Source organism: Hemibagrus wyckioides, linkage group LG28, assembly GCF_019097595.1.
Source record: "Hemibagrus wyckioides isolate EC202008001 linkage group LG28, SWU_Hwy_1.0, whole genome shotgun sequence".
NCBI classification, from domain to species: domain Eukaryota; kingdom Metazoa; phylum Chordata; class Actinopteri; order Siluriformes; family Bagridae; genus Hemibagrus; species Hemibagrus wyckioides.
Genome location: NC_080737.1, coordinates 4715260 through 4738508, shown reverse-complemented (window position 1 = coordinate 4738508; position 23249 = coordinate 4715260). Strand labels below are relative to the sequence as shown.

At 37.5% G+C, this 23249-nt stretch overlaps 1 protein-coding gene and 1 long non-coding RNA gene across 2 annotated transcripts; both read left to right on the top strand.

The window, feature by feature from the left end:
- The first annotated feature begins 3379 nt into the window (after positions 1-3379).
- LOC131348251 (trichohyalin-like) lies at positions 3380-17587 on the top strand. Its single transcript, XM_058383037.1, has 11 exons — positions 3380-3627; positions 3797-3842; positions 3930-4250; positions 7308-7321; positions 9190-9202; positions 11078-11091; positions 11235-11271; positions 11693-11709; positions 12614-12674; positions 13437-14165; positions 14683-17587. The coding sequence occupies exons 2-11, from the start codon at positions 3827-3829 to the stop codon at positions 15957-15959; spliced, it is 2499 nt and encodes an 832-aa protein (XP_058239020.1). The 5' UTR covers positions 3380-3627; positions 3797-3826; the 3' UTR covers positions 15960-17587.
- Positions 17588-20166: 2579 nt separating this feature from the next.
- Positions 20167-22027, top strand: LOC131348320 (uncharacterized). The gene is made up of 3 exons (XR_009203912.1): positions 20167-20404; positions 20581-20621; positions 20707-22027. It is a non-coding gene; the product is annotated as an uncharacterized LOC131348320 (long non-coding RNA).
- The last annotated feature ends 1222 nt before the right edge of the window (positions 22028-23249 follow it).

The following is a 23249-nucleotide window of genomic DNA, read 5'->3' as shown; positions in this document are numbered from 1 at the left end:
AGGTGTGCCTCTGTTCACGAAGTGTGGTGTGGAGTGGTACTACATTTTACTGGTGTGTGATTTGGTGCACGTTTGAATACTTAATTTTACCGGCATTATTGCAGCCCTGTACCTAGCCTGCCTCTCTATTGGTAAGACCCCAGGTCCACTTGCTTTTTGGTTGTTTGTTCTTTCTTTTCTGGCCATTTTAAATGGTGATTTTAATTTGTTACATTAACATTTTTGTCTATTGATTATTGCATTGGATATTTATTTTGGTGTAATAAAGATTTATGTACTTTTGTCATAAAATATCTATGCCTCTTTGTCCTTGTTGAGAGAATTCGAACCTGTGTGTCTTGGTCTTTTCCCGGGTAATTAATACCGTTCTCTAAGGTTTATTAAGGGAAAATTTTTAATATTTCCTGCACAGAAATAAACCACCACACCATCCCACCACATATTAAATAATTTGAAGCACTCACCCAGGGGACTTAGTTTGCCTATGTGGCCTTGACCATATGCACTAACACTACCAAGTCAGAGGCACGCTCAAATGTTGAAATAAAATATAGAAATAAATGAAATTATGCTTTCAAGTGGTGCTAACTTAATCAGAAAAATAGTTGAAGTTAATCAAAAAATTATCAGTTTAATTTATTCAAAAGGAGTACAGTGTCACAGTAACTCCAAATAGTTAAGTCAGTAGAACTTTTTCTTAATGTTCTTAATTTTCTTAAATTAATAGATTAAGATTAAGTACGTAATCTATTTAATTACTTTCAACATTTGGGTTTACAGTGTTGTGATGTCTGAATGCTGCATGAATAATATATTTATTGTACAGATGAAATAGATTAGACTGTGCTGTGTGTTCAGAGTGCAATAGCACATAGATATATGAGCATCATGAGCATAGTGTAGTGAACACAACAGACTGTGATCTCTGGCAGAACATTCATCATGCTGTTGTCTAGTCTATCATTTAGTGTTGTACAGACACAGAAATCTGACCTACACACTGATACTGAGAGCTAAAAAGCTGAATGTTTTTGTTTGAATGTGATTTCATAGCAATAACTCTCTCTGAAAGTTCCTGAGACTGGCTAACATTACTGTAGTGCAGGGGTCTCCAACACGTCACTCTGAGTAACTCACCTAAAGTTTCATAGAATATGTACAAAACTGATCAAATCAGATTAACTCAATAAACATGTTTAAATTTCATCCCAATCAAACTCACAGATGCCCCGCCCCTTTCCGGTGTTCTACTGAAATCTGACTCCTGGACTAATTATGTTCCTCCACACATCACACAGTTTAATACAGCTGTTCATCAATCCATTTCACACACAGCTAGCACCAAGACCGTACATGGAAGTGTTATATAAACTTAAATCTATAAGCACGTAGTTGAAGTAGTTTGGAGAAAGGATAAAGAAAACACATGACAGATGACAGGGTGACTAAGTACCAAACACAAAACAGGAGAACACACTGAACATCGGAAATGAGACCTACAACTGAAGAAGACTTAGATTCAGACATGCTGGATTGTCCTCTGGTGCTCTGTCAGGGAAGTGTCCTAAATATCCGTGACACAGACAGATGAGACAAAGACTAAGCTGTAGCAGAGTGATGAAAAGAGGAAAGTGTGAAGTGAAAAGAAAACTGCTCATGATCCAAATCAAAGCAGCTCTTCTGTGAAACATGGAGACATGGACATTTATGGAAGACAGTAGAACTTGTCTTTATTTTTCCCTGATACAGATAGAAATGTGATTAAAATATGGTGATGCTCAGCATTTTCACTTCATATGGAGTGTTTTATTCAACAGCTGATCACAGATCTGTGTTACTGCACTGAGAAAAAACACCTCATGATGTATTTCATTATTTAAATATAAACTCTATTTATAATGATTCACTATCTGTTATATTTTATTTTATAAAATGTATGAAATAGTAGCATCTTTGAAAGCACAGAGTGAAGATTGTTTATCAGCTGTTCTGACTGTAAATCATAAGTTTTTCTCATTGTATTTTATCTAACATTACATTTCTCTCTGTTGTTTTACATGATCCCTCTCCCAGCGGTAAGTAAATAACTCGACTTCACACTAATGGTAAAGGCTGATATTTTATAAACTTATCACATATATTACATTTTAATCCAGGAATCAATCAGAAACATAAAAAGCATTTTCAGATCATGTTTACGTGAAGGAGTCTGATCAGTAAGTGAGATTCCACTTCCATCAGTCAGCCTCTTTCCCACAATGCACCTGTGTGTAACCTCACTGCAGTGCAATAATGTAGACAGAGACGTTTACCATGTCGAGTAAAAGACACAACAAACACACAGTATATAACACACACCACTGACAGACTCCATCACAATCTCTCTCATACAGTCCATTTTCTCCTGCACTAATAAGGAGCTACACCTCAGTATGGGAGGAGATCTAAATGAACTGATGAGGCATGAATGTTCTCCACATACAAGGTTCTAGAATTACACATGCTGATAGCAGAACAGTTTTATGTTTGTGTAGATATAAAAATTAAAACATACACTACCAGTCAAAAGTTTGGACACATCTTCTAATTCCATGGTCTTTCCTGATGTTTATTTCTTTCTACATTGTAAAACAATGCTGAAGGCGGCCAAAATACACAATAATGTCCTTTGAACAGTTGATATTGAGATATGTCTGCTACTGATTCTCTGTAAAACCTTCATAACAGCTCTAATCTGAGGTGCTGTTAATTGGTGATTTCTGAGGCTGGTCACTCTAAATGAACTTCCCCTCTGCAGCAGAGGTAAGTTTTGGTCTTGCTTTACTGGGATGGTCTTCATGTGAGCCAGTTTCATCATCCCAAGTGTTAAATAAATATCATTTAGCGTGTTAAATACTGTTCCTCCTGTATCATTCCACTTTATTTCACATAGATTTTTTTAACAAATAAAATATTCTGCATTCTTTAGCTGCGTAGATCAGGTATGCATTTAATCTGAATAGCTGCAGTAAAAATATGTTTAATAAAAATTGCTCCATATTTTCTCCACTGTAGATAGATAGATAGATAGATAGATAGATAGATAGATAGATAGATAGATAGATAGATAGATAGATAGATAGATAGATAGATAGATAGATAGAAGTTATGTTAAATAAGATGATTGACACTCTACTAGTTATAATTGAATCTACAGGAACTGAAATTTTCGAGTAAAACATAAACATACTGACATACTAAAGACATAAAGACATACTGCTCATGTTTTCTACACAGCTACACCTGTCACTTTTACTCCTTACTCTGCTAGCAATAGTGATAAGACATTGTTTAGGTGAATTATTAACTATGGAGGTAAACTATGAACGAGGGCAGGGTTCTCAGGTGTGACGGAGGAAAGGTCTCTCAGTGATTGTACTGAAGGTAAAACTTAAAAACAGTCCAGCAGGTATAAGGGTGCCATTAGATTTCTAGGTGTGATAGAGACATTTGATTGTAGGTATGTGAAAAGTTTAAACAGGGTGTTAGACACTTAACGTAAGCAGGGAAATATTGAATATGAGCCGCTCTGAAATGTGGACACAATTCAGCTAAGCAGCAGGTGTGTTTATACGAGGTACAAAGAAGGTAAGAGGAGTTAGCATCATGCTAAAGTACATGTTGATTACCTACGAGTCAATAAAATGTTATACTAATCCTCCAAAATTCATTGTGGAATTGTATGGAATTTGTATCTATTTATTTGCATGTTAAGTTATTTAAATGGAGGGCTCTCTTTTTCTGTGTGTGTGTTTAGGATTTCATTAGTTTGCATCTGCAGATAAAGATGGCAACTGCAAGCAGTAAGTTACATTTCCTGAAATAAATCAAACATTTATTAAGGATTATGCTAATTGTGTGTGTGTGTATGTGTGTGTCTCCCTACACAGATGAGTTTAAGCTCACTGGTCCAAGTGGTACAGAGTGGTATAATCGCTCTGCTGTCACTCTCTCATGTCGTCTGTCTCCTGAAATCAGTGCTGTTAACATGGAGATCCGGTGGTTTCAGGAGACAGACTGTGTTTGTGTTTATAAGAACAGAGAGGTGACAGAGGGGAGAGGTTATGAGGGCAAAGTGAGTTTGTTCACTCAAGAGCTGGGGAAGGGAAACGTCTCCTTACAGCTGAGAGACTGTACACCGTTAGATGTGGGACATTACCTGTGTCAGGTCACTGATGGAGACAGCACAGGCGAGATGACAGTAACGATGAGTAAGTGTTCCCGAACTCCACACTGCATAAACTGTTTATAGTTACATTTGATGTCATTGAACAGCCTTGAAACTCTGTAACTTGACAAGCCTTGTATTTTTGCTGATTTTTACAAAATGCCTACACTCCTTCCATACATGATAAATAATCATCTCCTGTAAATAAACTGATTTAGAAAAGATATCATATGACAATTATTATAAACCTCTCATTTATGTCACATCAGTAAATATTAATACCTGTGCAGCTATAAAAAATTAATCAGCACCTTTTGATACCAGATATTCAACTGTGATATAATTATTGTAAAGGGATCATGATTAAAGGGTTCATTCTGTCAGTCAGGTGTGACATCACAATGTCTGTCATGTTTTTGGTGATTAATATTCTAGCACCCAACATTCCCCCCAAAAAACACTTTCCTGTGTCACTCTTTGCACACCAAACTTACTTCTGTTTACTTCATTATAAAAAGGATAAAACTACACCAGGTTACCTATGTAATCTCGAGAGATGTCTGTCGTGGAGGTCATGAAAGGGCAGAAATGAGTTGGGAGCAGAGCACCATAAGCCCTGTAAGACCTAGGACCTAGGTGTGGGATCCAGGTCCTGGTTATATAACCTGATAAGGGTGTGCAGAGAGGACCAACCTGCCACAGCACAAATATCCTGGAGGAAAATACCCCTAGCCAGATTGCTAGACAAGGCAATATACTTTCTCATCACAAGGGCTGCTTGGAGACCAGATTGCTTTTGTTGTGGCCTCCAAAGCAGACGAAAAAGGGGAGGACTTGAAACCTGAACTGGGCACAGTAGGTGCAGTCTCTCCTGCTCTGCCAACTTGTGGGGTGGAGGGCAGAAGGTCTGCATTAAGAATGGATGACCAGCTAATATCAGAGCCATTTCCTTTGTCTGAAACTCCTCAGAGGATGACGCAGAGAATCTGCAGGAAAGCCTCAGCCACCTGGCACCACGCAAAAAATGAGAGACCAGAGAACAGGCATGTGACTTCCAGCAATGGCTGCCTCATATACCTGAATGTAGAGGGTAATAGTCTACACAACTTCATTTGGGAAAATGAAACTTCGTTCAGGAGCTGGTCCACCTCAGGAAAAAGACCAAGAGGTTCCAGATCTCAGGGCAGGGGTGGCGAATCATCCCCTATGCCTGAGAGAGGAGGTTCATTTTGACAGGAATCTTCCAAGAAGTACTGTACACAAGCCAGACTCTGGGGTGGGCCAATGAGGAGACTTCAGCAACAGCCTTATCTGCGGCCATGTAGGCTTTTCTTATCAGGGGGACATCGTGGCTGAAAAGGCTTCAAGGGGAGCACAGACTTTCTCCATGTGACCACTAAAGAGGAAAGATTGCTCACAATTGTCTCTTCAACCCTAGGCATCACCACATACCCATGTTTATCTAGGCCCACAATGACTGAATAACGGTGGCCTAATAACGATTATTATTCTATATTCTTGACACCTCAGTGGGGAAGTCTGGGAAAAAAAGAGATGTCTGAATGGAGTTGAAAGGTGGCGTGAAGTTAGATAGCATTACATTTAAATTTCTGGCATTTGGCAGACGCTCTTATCCAGAGCGACGTACAAAAACTGCTTTGAAGTCTCTATCAATGAATACATTAACACTGGTTCAATAGGGCACAGCCTAAAAACTGAGCAAAAGTAGCAATCGTCAAGCTCAGAGTAAACAATGCTAACCTTTCATCATAATCTAAACTATGTTTATCAACAGCACATATAATCACCTCCAGGAGCTTTTTGGACATCACAAAATGTGGTGACAATCTGACTGTCACTTGCTCCTTGTTGCTCACATCGAGCTCTGCAGAGTCCCATGTAGGCAACATTATATCCTCATCGGTACTGTAGATGAAGACTAATGATTCCTCGTTCAGGTAGAATGAAATCACAAAGCAAGTGGGGACCTTTGGCTCCAGAATAAGCAGCAGACCTGAGCCATGAGGCACAGTTGTGAGCGGAGCTTACAGAGAGGAAAAGTTTTGCAGTGCATGCAGTTGGCTCTTTTGAGACTTGCACATGAACACTCCTCTATCAAACCAACAACACAGAAAAAGTGTGAGTCTTCCCCGGTAATGTAACAGGGGCATGGATGCACTCACTTTCTGAATTTGCTTGCCATCTTTCCTAATCTTTTATATATATCTTATTTTTCCCTAAACAGACAGGACAAACAATGACACAAGCATACACAGAGAGCTTCCTGAAGACAAAAAAGCTGGAGTAATGTGATGTAGATCCCTTTTATGGTCTTGCTGCCATTCACCACTTTGTCACATGACATACCTGAGCAGATAACTCGGCATGATTTCACACAGAGCTTCGGACACAACTTCCACAAGAAGCGTTCTCAGAGCGTCAGCCATGGCGCTGCATCAGGTTCCCTTGAAAGGGAACACCAGCACATCCACTTGAAAATTTAAAATAAAAAATTTAAACAGAGAAACATTATTTTATTCTCCTTAATGAACATTGGGGTTGTGGACCAAGTTGACTACAACAATCTAAATATGATGATTAAACATAAACATTGGTGACAGACTGTAGAGATCTGAGACGAAGAACAAAAATCCACCAGCATGACCTCAGAGTCTTTATCCAATAGACAGATAAACACACAGATAAGCTTCAAGAACAAAGGAACAGATTTCAGCTCACTCAAAACATAGATGATGGACAGATGAGACAAAAACTAAGCTGTAGCAGAGTGAAATGATTTTCAGAAATCAGAAATGGGATTAAAATATGGTGATGCTCAGCATTTTCACTTCGTATGGAATGTTTTACCTAACTGCTGATCACAGATCTTTGTTACTGCACTGGGGGAAAACTCCATTAAGTATTTTATTGTTTAAATATAAACTATTTATAATGATTCACTGTCTGATGATATATAATGATTCAAATTGGGCTGAACATGTTTGTACTGAAAGCACAGAGTGAAAATTGTTTAGCTGCAAGTGAGTTTTTCGCATTCTATTTTATCTAACATTAAATTTATCTTTGTTGTTTTATACAGAACTTCTCACAGAGGTAAGCAAATAACTCAACTTTACGCTAATGGTAAAGGCTCACATTTTATAAACTTATGACATATATTATATTTTAATCCAAGCATCAAATAGAAACATTAAAAGCATTTTAGACGTACGTAACCTTGTGTAGTTTGGAGAGAACTCAACGCTGCATCATGGCTGATGCTATGGAAACCTCTATACCCATGCGGCCACTCACCGGTCAATGTCTGTCCACGAAGGAGCATGGGAAATGTAATACTATAGCGGAAAGTGGGATGACTCTTAGGAGGCCTACAGATCCACTTCTGCCCAGTGAAAATCTTCCAAATGTGCTACACTACCTGAGGGTGGAAATGCCAAATTCCAGGCTTCATCACTTGCCTTGACAGGAAGTCTGCATCCCAATTTATGTGGAATGGGATGAAAATCACTCTCAGCCCTGATGACTGATAAAGGAAACTACCATAGTGCTGTCTGTGTGCATTAACACATGGTAGGCCATAAATTGCCTGGAGATGAGGGCCCTCCCAGACATCCTGGATGGGGTGGCCATCTAAGGCCGATCCCCATCCTGAAAGTGAGGCATCCATTTTCTTGTGATGACATGTCAGGAACCAGGGTCTTATCATAAGAAGGGTCAGTCCTGTGGGAATGAAAGCTTGGACCCCTGATCCAGAGCTGGAACGGCCTCATATAGAGCAGATTCTGTGAAGGGATAATATTGGCTGCTGCTACCATGAGGCAGAGCAGTCAGAGACAGAGAGGCTTTGGCCTAACTGAATAGCTTAGACTGCTAAAAGGATGGAAGCTACCCAAGACAGACATACCTGCATCATGGTGGAATTACAAACTACCACCAAGAAGGTGGCTATTGACTTGGACAGCATGAGCCAGTCATCCAGGTAATTCAGTACACAGATGCCCTGGAGAGGTAGCAGCAACAGGGCAGCATCCATGCACTTCGTAAATGTGGTGATAGGACTAGACCAAAAAGCAAGAACACAATATTGTAATGCTTCATCCCCGAAAGTGAACTTCCTGTGCTCTGGCAGAATGCCTATGTGAAAATAGGTGTCTTTGATGTCTATTGTCACAAACCAGTCCTTGGACCTGATCTGAGGTTCTTCCTGAAGTCAGGAAGCAGTCATCAAGCTTAGAACAAGCGACTTCTCTTTTTGCAAACATGCAAACAATGCTGGATGTGACAAAGATGGACTTGTTGGTTTGTATTCCCTTTGTCACATGTCCTATCAAGATTCAAGATTCAAGATTCAAGAAGCTTTTATTGTCATTTCAACCACATATAGCTGGCGCAGTACATAGTGAAATGAAACAACGTTTCTCCAGGACCTGGTGCAACATAAACATACAACAACAAGTTCAATACTAAACAACAAACAACACCACAGAGCTAGGACAGAAGTTTGTCTTAGCCACGTAAAGTGCACAGTGTGCAGCTAGATGCAAACAGAGCATACACAAGACAGTGCAAAAAAGACAATAAATACAATAAAGACAACACAATCAAACACTATCAAAGCCTGTCCTAATAAATTGGTGTGTGGGCACATACAGCTTTAGATTCAATGAAGTGTTCACATAACATCATCTATGACGCAGCGTCGAGTCCCCTAGAAAAGAAAATGTATTCTTCCTGAAATGAACAGTAAACATTTACTGACACTTCAGTCTGTATATTAGCACAAGGCTAAATGAAACAGATTTACTGTGTGGGATGACTGATTGTTATCTAGTTTTCCTCTTTTTTATTGAGGCACACATCAGCTGTGTTTAACTAAAAGTAACAGTAACAGTTTTCACATGGAACAATTCACATTTGTAAACATACATAAAATCTTTACACTGTTTTATTTACTTTCACAGGGGCTAACGATACGTGAGTATAAACCCCTTTTTTCTACCAGTGATGTCTTGATGCAGCATAAATAATAAATTTATTGTGCAAATGAAATAGATTCGACTGTGCAATAGCAAATAGATATATGAGCATCTTGAGAAAAGTTCTTGTAGTGAACACAACAGACTGTATTCGCTGCCTGTTGTTCCTCATACTGTTGTTTACTTTGTCATTTTGTGTTCTACAGTCACAGAAATCTGACTTACACACTGATTCTGAGAGAGAAAAAGCTGACACACACTCATTAGTGAACAATCTTACAGAATCAGAGATCAGCTCAAGATCAGTTTAAACTGAAACATTCAGAGACATTTTTACATCAGAAAGGAAATTAAATTACACACTAAATGTGACCTTTAGATTGTAGTATTTATGGCATTTGGCAAATGTATCCAATATCCAGAGTAACTTACAGAACTGTAAAGACATAAAGTTACTTAAATCCAGTAGTTAATACAATAGAACAGACAAATATATCACTGTCAAATATAGCACTGGTGAAATAGAGGGTAAAGGGTCCTCCAGCAAAATGCTGCATACATGATCAATGTGCAGTTCATGTTGTTTTGAGTAAATTAGGATATCGTCTATGTAGGCAATGATGGAGTGATTCAGGAGGTCTCTGAAGATTTTATTAATATAAGACTGGAAGACTGCCTGTGTGCTGTTTAGCCAATACGTCATTACCAGGAATTCGTAGCGGCCTCCACTCATCTTCCACTTCTTCCACTCGTCTTCCACTCATCCACCTCTTTGATTCTTGTAAGATTCTAGGTTCTTTATAGATCCAGTTTAGTAAATATGTGGGCTTCCCTTAGATGTTACAAGACAGGTGGGGCCAATGGGAAAGGATAAGAGTACCTGGTGGTCACAGCATTTAGGCCACGATAATAGATTCAAGGTTGCAGGCTCCCTCCTTTTTCTCCACAAAAAAAGTGAATGGTCTGATGAACCCAGCAGTCAGTGCCTCCTCGATGTACTCCTCCATGGCCTAGGTCTCAGGGACAGATAGCAGGTAGAGCTTTTTCTTGGGTGGTGAGGATCTAGAAAGGAGTTCAAAGTAACAGTCCCAAGCCAGTGAGGGGATAATTGGGCAGTCCTTTCCTTGCTGAATATTTCCACTAAGTCCTGATACTGGGGGCAATATCAGGATGGGCATGGGCTGTGGGGTGTCACTATACGTTGAGAAGGTCTGCGGAACACTGGATGTTGGATGGGTGCAGATCATGATGTCCATGCGGATGGCCAGGTTGATGTACTGGTAAAGCACCTGCTACTCATCCTTAGTGCCCATTTATGCTTAGAGTGTAGGGTTTGGGCTGCTAGGGTGCGGAAGCAACCAGCATAACTGGCTGCGGTGTCAGAGCTCTGGAGCAGCTAATAACCGGGATAATAGAACACTGGATCAAACACAAAAAGCAAACACTGGAATAGCAAACAGTGGCTTGGCACAGCAGCAAAACTGTCAATACTTCACTACATAAGCAGGTTCAGGTGTTTATATTTTAAGCATTACAAATTTTGGTTAAGGACATACTGACTCTGATTTCACTGCACAAATCTCAGCTGTAATAATCCATCCAGTGAAGAACAGCAGCACAGTCCATGTTACAAAAATCTTTTCCACCAGAAGCATGTAATATCATTTTTGTCCCAGAGAGGATGAAATTCCTAAATCATCCAATCGGCATCTGTATCATAAATAAATCAGTAAATGATGAAGAACAGTTATAAGTGAAACAGCAGTAATGATTTTATTTTTGTTCATCAACAGCTAATAAATGATTATAGAAAAAGAAGCAGCCGTTAATGTATTTTATCTAACACTACATCTCTCTCTGTTGTTTTGCACAGAGCAGTCCTCAAGGGTAAGTAGTAAATAACTTGAGCTACACCTCAGTATGGGAGACATATTAACTATGTTATGACCAGAGTAACAGTTCTTATCTACATTTTATAATTTCATTTCATTTTATAATTTTGATATCATCAACATGATTCACAACTACAGGAGGAGTCTGGAGCTCCTCAAAGGACAGACAAGACAGGTGAGTGTTAATTTACCACTGAGCATCATGATCATAGTGTAGTGAACACAACAGACTGTGATCGCTAGCAGATCATTCATCATGCTGTTTTCTAGTTTCTCATTAGGCATTCTAGAAATCAGACCTACACAGTGGTACAAAAAGTTGAATGTTTTTGTTTGAATGTGATTTCACAGCAATAACTCCCTCTCAAAGATTTGTTTCTAATACTGTAAGGACTAAAGGTATTTTTCCAAATCAGTAGAAAGAGCAGAGAAACAAGCTTGTACAGGATAAAAACAGAATTCCTGATATAAATTACAGAATGCTTATAGCTAATACTACAGGATAAAATACCAAAATAATTAAAATTACAATACATTTTTAATAATCTCAACAATCTTACTTTTTGTTTTTTTCCTACATCATCCTTTATTTAAAGACGTCTGGGTTCATCAGGTGAGTAAACTATTATTCAAAATAAAAGTTCATGAATCCTTTTGATAAGAGCATAATATAATTAGGCCAGTGATCATTTATAGGTAAATGAGTTACCATGGTAATAGCTCCCAGTGATGGTTTATTATGCATAACAAAAAAAATGTTTTAGAAACATAGCCATTTAAACATGTTCTCGAAACACAGCCATTGTTAGCAAATTGCTATTAATACAATTGTTGTTATGTTTATTATTTTTGCTATGAGTGTAAACACTTTTTGGAAATTCAAACAAATCAAAAAAGTAAAAAAAAATTTGTATGAAAAAAATGTACCCCGTTGAAGTCCATCTGCAAACTTTGGGTTAAATTCTATTTCAATGTAACAGATCTGTTCACACACCCTACAACAGTGGGGTTCGCTGTCAGTGTTTGGGAATTCTGTTGTTTACTCTGATAGGTGTGCTGTGCCATTATTCAGGGGTTTACTCCGTGTACTCTGGTTTCATTCCATCGTGTAAAGACGTGTTGTAGTGTGACTGGCATCTCTTAATTGTCCATAGTGTGTGTGTGTGTGTGTGTGTGTGTGTGATTGTGTTCTGTGATGGGTTTGCACCCTGTCCAGGGTTTCCCCCACCTTGTGCTCAGAATCCCCTGGAATAGGCTCCAGGCTTGCCGTGATCCTGTGTAGTATAAAGGGTACAGAAAATGGATCAATAGATGAATGAATGGATGGATGTATGGATAATTCTCTCTCTCATTCTCTCTCTCCCTCGCTCTCTCTCTCTCTCTCTCTCTCTCTTTCTCTCTCTCACACACACACACAAACGGTGATCTAAACAGAGAAACATTTCATGTTTATTTAATGCTTTATTTACGTACAGTATGGAGTCATGTATGAAACCTTCTTACTCTTTTATTCACAGAGGGATAGAAAATGGACAGAAGATGAGAGAATAGAAATGGAGAAATCTGTTCTACTGACTGGTGAGTATGGAATGAGCTACAGAAGTGAACACACCTCTACATTTTCACAGCATGAAGTGTTCAGTAATGAGATCTCCAGTAAGAATGTAGTCTGAACTTCACAGCTATAAAGACACTGCACAAATAGCATGAAGTTTAGGAGATAAAGAAAGGGAAATGGTTGTGACTGTTATTGCAAGAAATTGTATTTCAATGAATAATCCTTGATATCCTATCAAATATCAAATAAAACCTGTACTGAAGTATCAAAGTATTATGTGTTTTGAAAAATAGCATTTTGTGCACACATTATTGGGTTTTGCTTTTTAGTAACTGCACGCTATAAAGCTTTAGTTAAGTAAATGTCTAAATACTTACTTCACCATTTAGAAAGCATTGCTTCTACATTAATAGACATTAGCAACAAGTTAATAAATGCCATTATAAATCCTTTGTTCCTGATCAAAAAGCTTATCTTTAAAGTATTTGATAATTGCATATACATATATTATTAATGATCAATTTATAATTTTGAAATTAATATTACATTACATAGAAACCTGATATTTTGGGCTTGTCAGAGGTTCATCAAGAATAAAGGATTTATAATGACATTCGTAAACTGGATGCTATGCCTATTAATATAGAAGCAATGCCTTCTGAATGAAGTATATACTCATGCTGAAGTATTTACTCTGATTAACCGATTAACTAATGCTTCATAGTGTGCAGTTATTATAAAACGTTACCCATTATGCCACTTAAAACTTCTTTTAATTTCAGAATACAAAATACATGAGAAAAATGATTTTGCTGGATTTAAAAAGAAGATCAGAAACCTTGAAAAAACTGAAGAAGAGCTAAAAGACACTAAACTGGAACTGGACAGCATGTCTAAATCACTGGAACATAAAGAACAGCAGTTAGAAGATTATAAACGACAAATAGAGAATAAAGATACAGAACTGAGAAAAAGAGAGAAAATCATGGAGGAAAAAGACACAGTGTTCAAAGACACTAATATAAAATTAGAGAAGAAGACTAAAGAGCTACAGCAGAGAGAAAGAGCTCTACAGGAGAGAGATCAACATCTGAAACTAAAAGAAACACAAATACAGGAGGCACAAGTACAAATGAAGGAAATGGAGAATCTGTACAAACTGCTGAGTGAGAAAGAAACACAGCTTAAGAGCACAAATATAGAGCTGGAAACCAGTAAAAATAAACTGGAGACACTGGGACAGGAGCTGCAGGACAAGAAGAATCAACTACAGGAAATGATGATCGGACTGAAGCAACAGAAGACACAGTTAGCAGAAAAAAACAAAGAGCTTGAAGAGACAGAGAGTCTCCTAACTGAGAGAGAGACACAGCTAATGGAAAGAGACAAACAGCTTCAGGAGAAAGACAGACTTCTGGAGGAGAAAACAAAGCAGCTGCAGGAACAAACAGATCCAGAATCATCAGCCCCCATCAGGAGAAGAAACAGCAAAGAATGGTTACTTCCAACATGTGAGTAATTTGTCAAATTAAGCAATTAAAATATGCTTTGAAGAATGTTAGTGTTTCCAAATGGGAAATCCCGAATATACATAATAAATAATTTGTAAATATCTTAAATATATTGCAGTGATACTTAATAGTACCATTTATAATTTGATTCCAGTGTAAATATCAGAATTTAAAAGTTGGTATAAAACAGGGACAGTAACAAATAATGAAAATGTGTCTCAGAGGAAGCAAATGTAATCCTTTCCCTGCTATGATTGTTAGCTGTCATGAGATAAGAGAAAGCTTTCTAGTGGGTGGAATTGCAAATGACTAAAAAGAAGAAACTATGTAACATTGTTTTTCATCTGTGAACATAGATGCATGAATGCTTCAAAAGTATGTAGGCTCACCAGATTTCCTCAAAAATTGACCACCACTATGCTTCTACTACACTATGAACAGTGTAATCACCAAAATACAGTAAGTTCTTTATTAAAATAATTCTGGATTAAATGATTCATTCTTCATTCATTTTCAGTGGGTGGAGAATCGTCTAGTCCTCATTCTTCAGTGTTGGTTTCTGTAGCAGAACTGAGGCTGGTGCTGCTGGGGAGGACGGGATCTGGAAAGAGTGCAACAGGAAACACCATCCTGGGCAGAAAGGAGAAGAACCAGGCTGCTACATCTACAGCTACATCTACAGTCACCCAGCAGAGTGAGAGCACACAGGGGGAGGTGTCTGGGAGGAAGGTGACTGTGGTGGACACTCCTGACTGGTTCTCTTCTGAACTCTCTCTGGAGAAGCTGAGACAGGACATGGGAATCTGTGTCCATCTGTCTGCTCCAGGACCCCACGCCTTCCTCCTGGTCATACCTGTAATGCAGCATACAGGAGAGGAGAGAGGGATGCTGGAGAAAATGGAGGAGATCTTTGGAGAGAGATGTTGGAGAAACACCATGATCATATTCAGTGTTACAGATGAACTTCAGAAGAAGAACATTGAGGAGTTTATCCAATCAGGAGACCAGGAGGTCCAGAGACTTGTAGAGAAATGTGGGAACAGGTTTCACTGTCTCAACATTAAGGAGAGTGGAGATGGTTCTCAGGTCTCAGAACTGCTGGAGAAGATAGAGAAGATGGTGGAAGGAAGCAGAGAGAAATTTTACAGCAGTGAGATCTACCTGGAGACAGAATCTCAGATTAGAGCCATAAAGGCAAAAATACTAAAGGAAAGAGAAGAGAAAAGGACGAGAGAGGAGATAAAATTGAAGGAACAAATTGAAAAGGTGGGACAGGACTCTCTGAGAAAGATAAAGGGAGAGATTCAGGAGCATGAAGGAGACATCAGACAACTTGATGACCGAACAACTGAACTGGAGAGAAAGATGAAAGAAGAGAGGGATGAAGAGAAAAAGAGAGAACTGAATCTGGAACTGAAACGAGAGGCTGAGCGACGGACAGAAATGGAAGAAAAGGTGAAGAAACTAAAAGAAAAGAGAGAGAGGGAGAGGAGACAGATGGGGGAGAGACATAAACAAAAGATGGAGGAGATCAGAGAGGAATATGAAGGAGAGGCCATGATGGAGGCAGAGCGAAAGCTCATGAAGATCATCCTGCCTGAACTCCGGAGAAACATTTTAGTCTCAAAAACACAGATGCAGGAAGATTTCAGCAGACAGATGGAGGAGAGGGACAGAGAGCTGGAGACTCTTCACCACAGACTTTTCGAGGTCACAGAACATCTCAGTCTGCTGAAAGAAGCATATAATATAACGGTGTTGAGCGTAACAAACCCAGAACAAGAGTATATTTAGTGAATAATAAGAAGAATGGGGTTCCTGCCAGACTGAGAGGGTCAGGGAGGACATTTACACTTTACTGGAAAGCCGATGGTTCATTTTAATGGTTTGATGATACGCTGGTTTGACACATTGATGAGGATGTTGAATACTTCATTCTGATTGGTGTAAATGGATATAAACTAAGATACATCATTATTTAATGAAAAAATGTTTAAACATTCAAAACAATGTGTTGCAGATTGCTGTGGTATTTGGGTATGAGAGAAATAAATCACTTTAAATTGTGCTGTTACATGAAAACACTCTGGAATCAGTGACTCTCTTGTTGATTGTTTTTTATATAACAGCACACCCCAAGTGTTTTATCCTTACTTCTAGAATTGACCTTCCCAAAAACACGAAACTGTACTATATCATTTTACATTTGGAGTTTGAAGGGGTTGATGTTTTGTGAAAGGTCAGAGTTCACTACACTTCACTGCATAATCTGTGTAATAAATTCATTGCATTTCTATAATATATAATAGAATATATTCTATTCGATATTCATTCACTTCGATAATCATCCTGCCTGAACTTCAAAGAAACATTTTGGCCTCAACCCCAAAGATGCAGGAAGAGCAGAACAGATGGACGGGAACACAGAGAGCTAAGGATTCTTAAACAGAAGCATTCAGATCTCACAGAATATCTCAGACTGAGAGAAGAAGTCTACAGGACAACAGTGATGAGTTTAACGGATCAGAACCAGCAGCAGGTTTAAGCTGAGTTTACACTGCATGACTTTGGGCTCAGTTTTGCTGTTGCAGGGAAAAATCACACATTGGGACAGAATTCTTTTATCATGACTTGAGATCAGTGTTCTTATATTTCCTAATGCAACATGCTCACCAGAGGACGGTTTTTGTGACATTTGTAAAGAAAGACAGTTGTAAAGTTCAGGCATTGTGAGAAATTTTCTTTTAAAATGTCAGAGTGTGAGTGCTGCTATGATACTCATCTAAAACTTACATGAGGAGGGTTTTGGATTATACCAAATGTCACATCATGCAAACTGGTACTGTGATTGCAGAACTTTTTTTAAAAGCAAAGGCACAATGAAAACATTTTTAGTGTTTAGATAACGATAAACTGATAAGCTTTTGTGTAGAGAATTTTATAACACTAAACTTTATGATAGAAGACAGTACAAAAAGCACTTTGCCTATGTTTGAGGTAAAGATGTTTTTTTTAAGTTTTCCATGTTAGGGAAAGTCTTGAGTTCAGAAGGTTTCCCTGTGAAGTGACTGCAGTATTTTCTTTTTATTAGCTTCAAGACAGAGAAAGCAGAGAGACTGATGAAGGAACCACATACCTATAATTGTAATAAGTAATAAGAAGAAATAAATTGTTTCTCAGACTTTTTACAGCATTACATGTTAAACTAAATGGGGAAAGTAATGTGTGTCATTCTTTAATCAATAAACAATTTTTATAATAGTAAAAAAAGAATGAAAACATTAACCAGATCATTAATAATTTTCCTATGGTGTATGAGTGACACATTTCCACATACTCTATATGTGTAATGTATTATTAATGAAAGTTCTATGGAATGTTTTGTATTTGGAAATGTACAGAATAATTGTAATAAATGCCTCCACCAGTAGAGGTCAACAAGTCTCTTGTTTTTTTTCCTTTTTTATTATTGAAGGCAGATCAGATGTTTATTTCTATCAGTACAGATCCATGCAGTAGGTGTAGTCACTGAAACATCCTTTTTCCTGTTCAGCTCCTCCTCTCCCTCTTATTGCTGCTCCACACTGCAGCTTTCTATCAGGATCCATCCCCTGCTTCATCACACCACACTGAGAGTTAATTACACACGTCATGTTCAGTTCAGAACCTGGAAACAGTTTCAGTTTTATTAGATTCATGAGTCTAATAAATTGAGGTATGATCAGATAAACACTGTAACTTAAAGAGCAAGAATATTCTAAACAAACCTACAATCTACTAGAAATAAATCCTGACAGAGTGACTGATGAAAGATTTGTGTGTAAAAGGTTAATGTGGATCTATCTATCTATCTATCTATCTATCTATCTATCTATCTATCTATCTATCTATCTATCTATCTATCTATCTATCTATCTATCTATCTATCTAACACACCACACCACTGCACTCACACTAACATGCTCTACCACTGTACGAACACACACCAACACACATCAACACTGCACTAACACACACAGTAACACAAATTAACACACATTAACACTGCACTAACACACATGAACACTGCACTAATACACACTAACACACATTAACACTACACGAATACACATTAACACACACCAACACACATTAACACACACTACCACTGCACCAACACACATTAATCTGCTTATATCCTTGCTTGTCATTTGTTTAAAACTGATTCCCCAGGACACAGGCATGTCCAGCACACATTCGTTATTCTGTAAGAGTTACCAGCTCAGACTGTCCCGCTGTAGTATTTACTATTTACTTCATTTTTATGCACTTTAGGAAACAATTTACAAGCCACAGTTTTTATATAAGGGTCCTTGTCGTAGTGTAGTGCCCATGTACAAGTTCCTGTACCCTGTAAACACAAAGACACACACACACACAAATAAACTGACAAGTTTGTCATCTCAACATCTGCATGGTAAAGTGTTTCATCAGGTTTTAATTTGTTCTTATATTAAATATAACATAAATCTTAACAGCAAAACCTAATTGTTCTAAAATCCTGCTATTTTACACCCACATGTTCCCCTTGGACACAGTCACAGCTCAGAAAAATGTTAACTGACATCTGTCATGTTTATTTCTAAGAACTTGTATTAACAGGCATGTGTGAGTAGAGTGACAGATTCTTCTCACATATAATTAGTAGTTAATTACAAAAGAATTACAGCATTAAAGCTAAGATAAAAGTAGCACTTCTTTTTTTTTACTTAAGTACATTTAGATACACATACTGTTGTATTTTAACTCGAGTAGAAATTCAGAATGAGGACTTTTACTGAAGTAACACTTTCACTGGCATATCTCTAATTTCAGTTAAGTACAGGAGATGTTTACCTTGCCCAACACTAATACTGCACTTTCACAACTGTCAGTATCTGTCCTTGTTATTGTTTTGTCCACTAGATGTCCTCACTGTGTTTTCTGTTCTCTATGTTTCTTTTTAAGTCACATGTTCTACTGATTACTGGTCACCTGTTCTCTGTTTAGTCTATGGAAGATGCCCTGTGTTCTGGGTTCTTTGCCTGGTTCATAAAGTCAGTGGAAGTCAGTGGAGTGTTGATGTTGTTGTAATCTCTGTATGCGTAGACTTTAACCAGTTGTGTAGGTCTATGTCTTGGGTATTTCTTTGTTCTTTGGTTTTTGGATTTACTGATTTACTCTTAAATTAAAGTTATTTCTTTTGTATCAATAAACTTTTTGTCTTCATTTGACCTGATATTTTGTAAAGACAAGCACAAAGTCAAAGTACACCAACAGAGCAGAGAGCAGACAGTGTGCATGCCTGTAACTCAATAATCTGTACTGTACTGTAATCTCAATAAAGCTTAGGTTTCTCACTAAATGTGTAATAATCCTTATAATCAAAACATATATATGTTGTCTAATATAACAGGTATTAAAAAAAAACACATACATAACCATATACATGTGGTTGAATGGTACCATCACACATCACCATCATCTTACTGACATCATGATTGGTTGTGCTAGGAGTAGAAAAAAAAAGAGTTTAAATTTAAAGACATAACAATGTTTTTAACACAGTGACAGTGTCACTCTTTTTACTCTTTACTCTGGTGTCTGGAGTAAAACAAACATAAAAGCTGAATTTAATAAAGTGATACCAGAATCTAGTGTCCCAACACAAAATACAGATGAAGGTGAGAGAAGAAATTCAAGGTATTAGTTTTGGTTAACATTGAGAATGAAGGATGCATATTATTATTATTATTATTATTATTATTATTATTATTATCATCATCATCATCATCATCATCATCATCATCATCATCATTATTATTATTATTATTATTATTATTATTATTATTATTATTCGTAGTGTTAGAAGCAGTTGTATTGATAAATATACAGTATTATCGTGAACGAAGAAGACTAAACAGGGGGCGGAGTTATCGTGTAGAAGGGGCGGGGCTATCCCTCAGGTGTCTCAGAGACTGTAATGAGGTGAAAACGAAAGAAATGTTGGACTGAAGCAGATCAACAGGTTTGACAGCGCCGTTAAACTTCCTGGTCTTACAAACTAAAACAGGAGAGAAATATATTTTTAGATGCGGGAAAAGATTAAACAGCGTGTCAAACATTTACTGTAATAAATTAAATACCGAATATGAGCCGCTCTGAAATGTGGAAACGCTTCAGCTAAAGCAGCAGATGTGTTTATATTAGGAACAGAGAAGGTAAGAGGAGTTAGCATCATGCTAAAGTACATAAACTAATCTTCCAAAATACATTGTCTAATTTCTTACCATGTATTTATGAGTTTACTAGTTTAAAATGAAGACTCTCTCTCTCTCTCTCTCTCTCTCTCTCTCTCTCTTTCTCTCTCTCTCTCTCCCTCTCCCTGTGTATGTAGCTTGAAAATTCAGAAAGAAATAAACATGGCGACTGCAAGCAGTAAGTTATATTTCAATTAATTCATTTATTAACCTTGTTTATTAAAGATCAATCTAATTGTGTGTGTGTGTGTGTTTCTACACAGATGAGTTTAAACTCATTGGTCCCAGTGGTAAAGAGTGGTATAATCACTCTGCTGTCACTCTCTCATGTCGTCTGTCTCCTGAAATCAGTGCTGTTAACATGGAGATCCGGTGGTTTAAGGAGACAGACTGTGTTTGTGTTTATAAGAACAGAGAGGTGACAGAGGGGAGAGGTTACAGGGGCAGAGTGAGTCTGGACACTCAGGAGCTGGAGAGAGGAAACGTCTCCTTACAGCTGAGAGACTGTAGAGGGTCAGATTTTGGAGATTACCTGTGTCAGGTCACTGATGGAGACAGAACAGAGGATATTACAGTACAGATGAACATATGAACATATGAAGTAAATAGGGATTTATTTATTTAACTTTATTGGCTTAATATCAGTTCAAACTGAAACAATTAGACATTTTTTTTACATCAGAGAGGAAATTAAATTACACACTAAATGTCTTTAAATTGTTAGACTTTCTGGATATCCAGTAGAACAGACTAGATCACTGCTAAATACAGCACTGAGAACCAAACAACACACATTTAGATTAAAGGTAGAGAAACACAACACAGTTTGGCTGATGATTGAGATGATGATTCAAACTCACATGTGCAGAACACACAAGCTGAATCCCATAAAGAAAATAATCACACCACTGACTGTCTATAAGGATGGACATCGTACCAGGGGTATAAATGTGAAGCCAAAATGCCTCTACCTCCCTCTAGTGGCTGTCTGCAGTACAATTATTAACCCCTCCAGTTCCCATGTTAGTGAATGGAACATGATCCAAACTTTCATTGAAGTTACAGCTCCACAGTCATTTTTATGAGCTCAGTTCAGCTTAATATCTCCTCCATATTTTTCCTACAATAAATGTGTTTTGTAAGAGTTATATGGGGCTCATATTCGGTATTTATCTCATTAAGGTTTAAACCCCGTGTTTAAAATGTCTCCTGTCTACACACACATATATTCCTCCTTTATCAGTCCGTTACAGCAGGAAGTGTAACGGTGCAGTTTCTCTGTTTCTGAGTCGAAAACTATTTTCACTTTCACCTTCATTACAGAGAACTGAGAGAGAGCTCCGCCCCTTCCCCTCTGATAACCACGCCCCCTGTGCTCAGCATGTCCTGTATTATTAAAGTAAAGTAAAGTAGACGGTGTGAGTGTCGAGTTTTTAATAAGGAGGAGACAGATAAATATTTTTTCACTGAAGTTCTGTCAAAGGCAGTGTGTCTTATATAGCAAGAAACTGTTTTAAAAATAAAAAATACAACACAATATCTTTCCCTCAAGCATGCTAACTACACTAGCAACCAGTCAGATCAAGAGGCTTCACATGTCCCTTATAGTAATTTATATATTATATTGTTAACATAAATAAATAAAAAAATTAATAAATGAATACAATTATTATTATTATTATTATTATTATTATTATTATTATTATTATTATTAAATAGTGTAATATTATAATAATATGTTTATATTAGCCCTGGCCCATCTGTTATATTTTACTATTCAGTTTGGACCTTGAGCCAAAACGTTTGCCCACCCGTGATTTATAAAATATCTACACTCGCTAGTCCACAATATAGTGAGCAGGACATGGATTGGGATACTGCAACAGTCCAAATGTTATCAGAACTCCTATACAGCTGTTTATTTCTACATTTTACAGCATTTGGAAGACGTCCTTATCCAGAGTGACTTCCAGAAGTCTCTATGAATGAATACATCAATACTGGTTCACAGACTTTCGAATACCATCAGTTGGAAGGTAATACAGCAAGAAATGGACAGACACTGAAGTGCTTCAGGAAGAGGTAGGTCTTTAGGAGTTGTATGAAGACAGCCAGTGACTCAGCCGTCCGGTTCGGTCCACCACCTCAGTGCCAGAACAGGTCTTGATGTAGATCTTCATCATTAACCCTGAGATGATTTTAAATTCAGTATACACATGAGGTTAAGTACACGTCAAAAATACAAATGTTTTCTACAATACCTTGTTCATGAGTCTCAGATTTTTATACGTGTTGTAAACTGTTTTCTTCTGTAATTCGGTCCATTTCATTAGTGTGGCCTGTGGTTATCTACAACTATCTGTATTCAGTATAACCCCTCACACACACACACACACACACACATATAGAGACGAAAAAAGAAAGGCTACAAGCATCAGATTAAATTATTTGTGATCGCTGCTGATCATCTGGAGGAAATTCAGGATCAGTTTCTGCACAACACAATAAAACCAGTCACTGACAATCTTTTCATTCTGTCTGAGTTTTTATTTCTTTTCTATGACAATCTAATAATTCCAGTAATGAACAGAGTACATTGTGCATGTGAACAAGTGAGTAGTAGGTTTAATATATTTATATATATATATATATATATATATAAAGCTCCTAACATTAGCTTGTCATGCACATTTTAAATAAAATGCTTGCTTCAAGTTTACTAATTTCTTTAACAAGATTTACCCCTTTACTTTGGTTTTTAAAACATTATACCTGGGAAACACTAATGATCTGTACTGGAAATTTT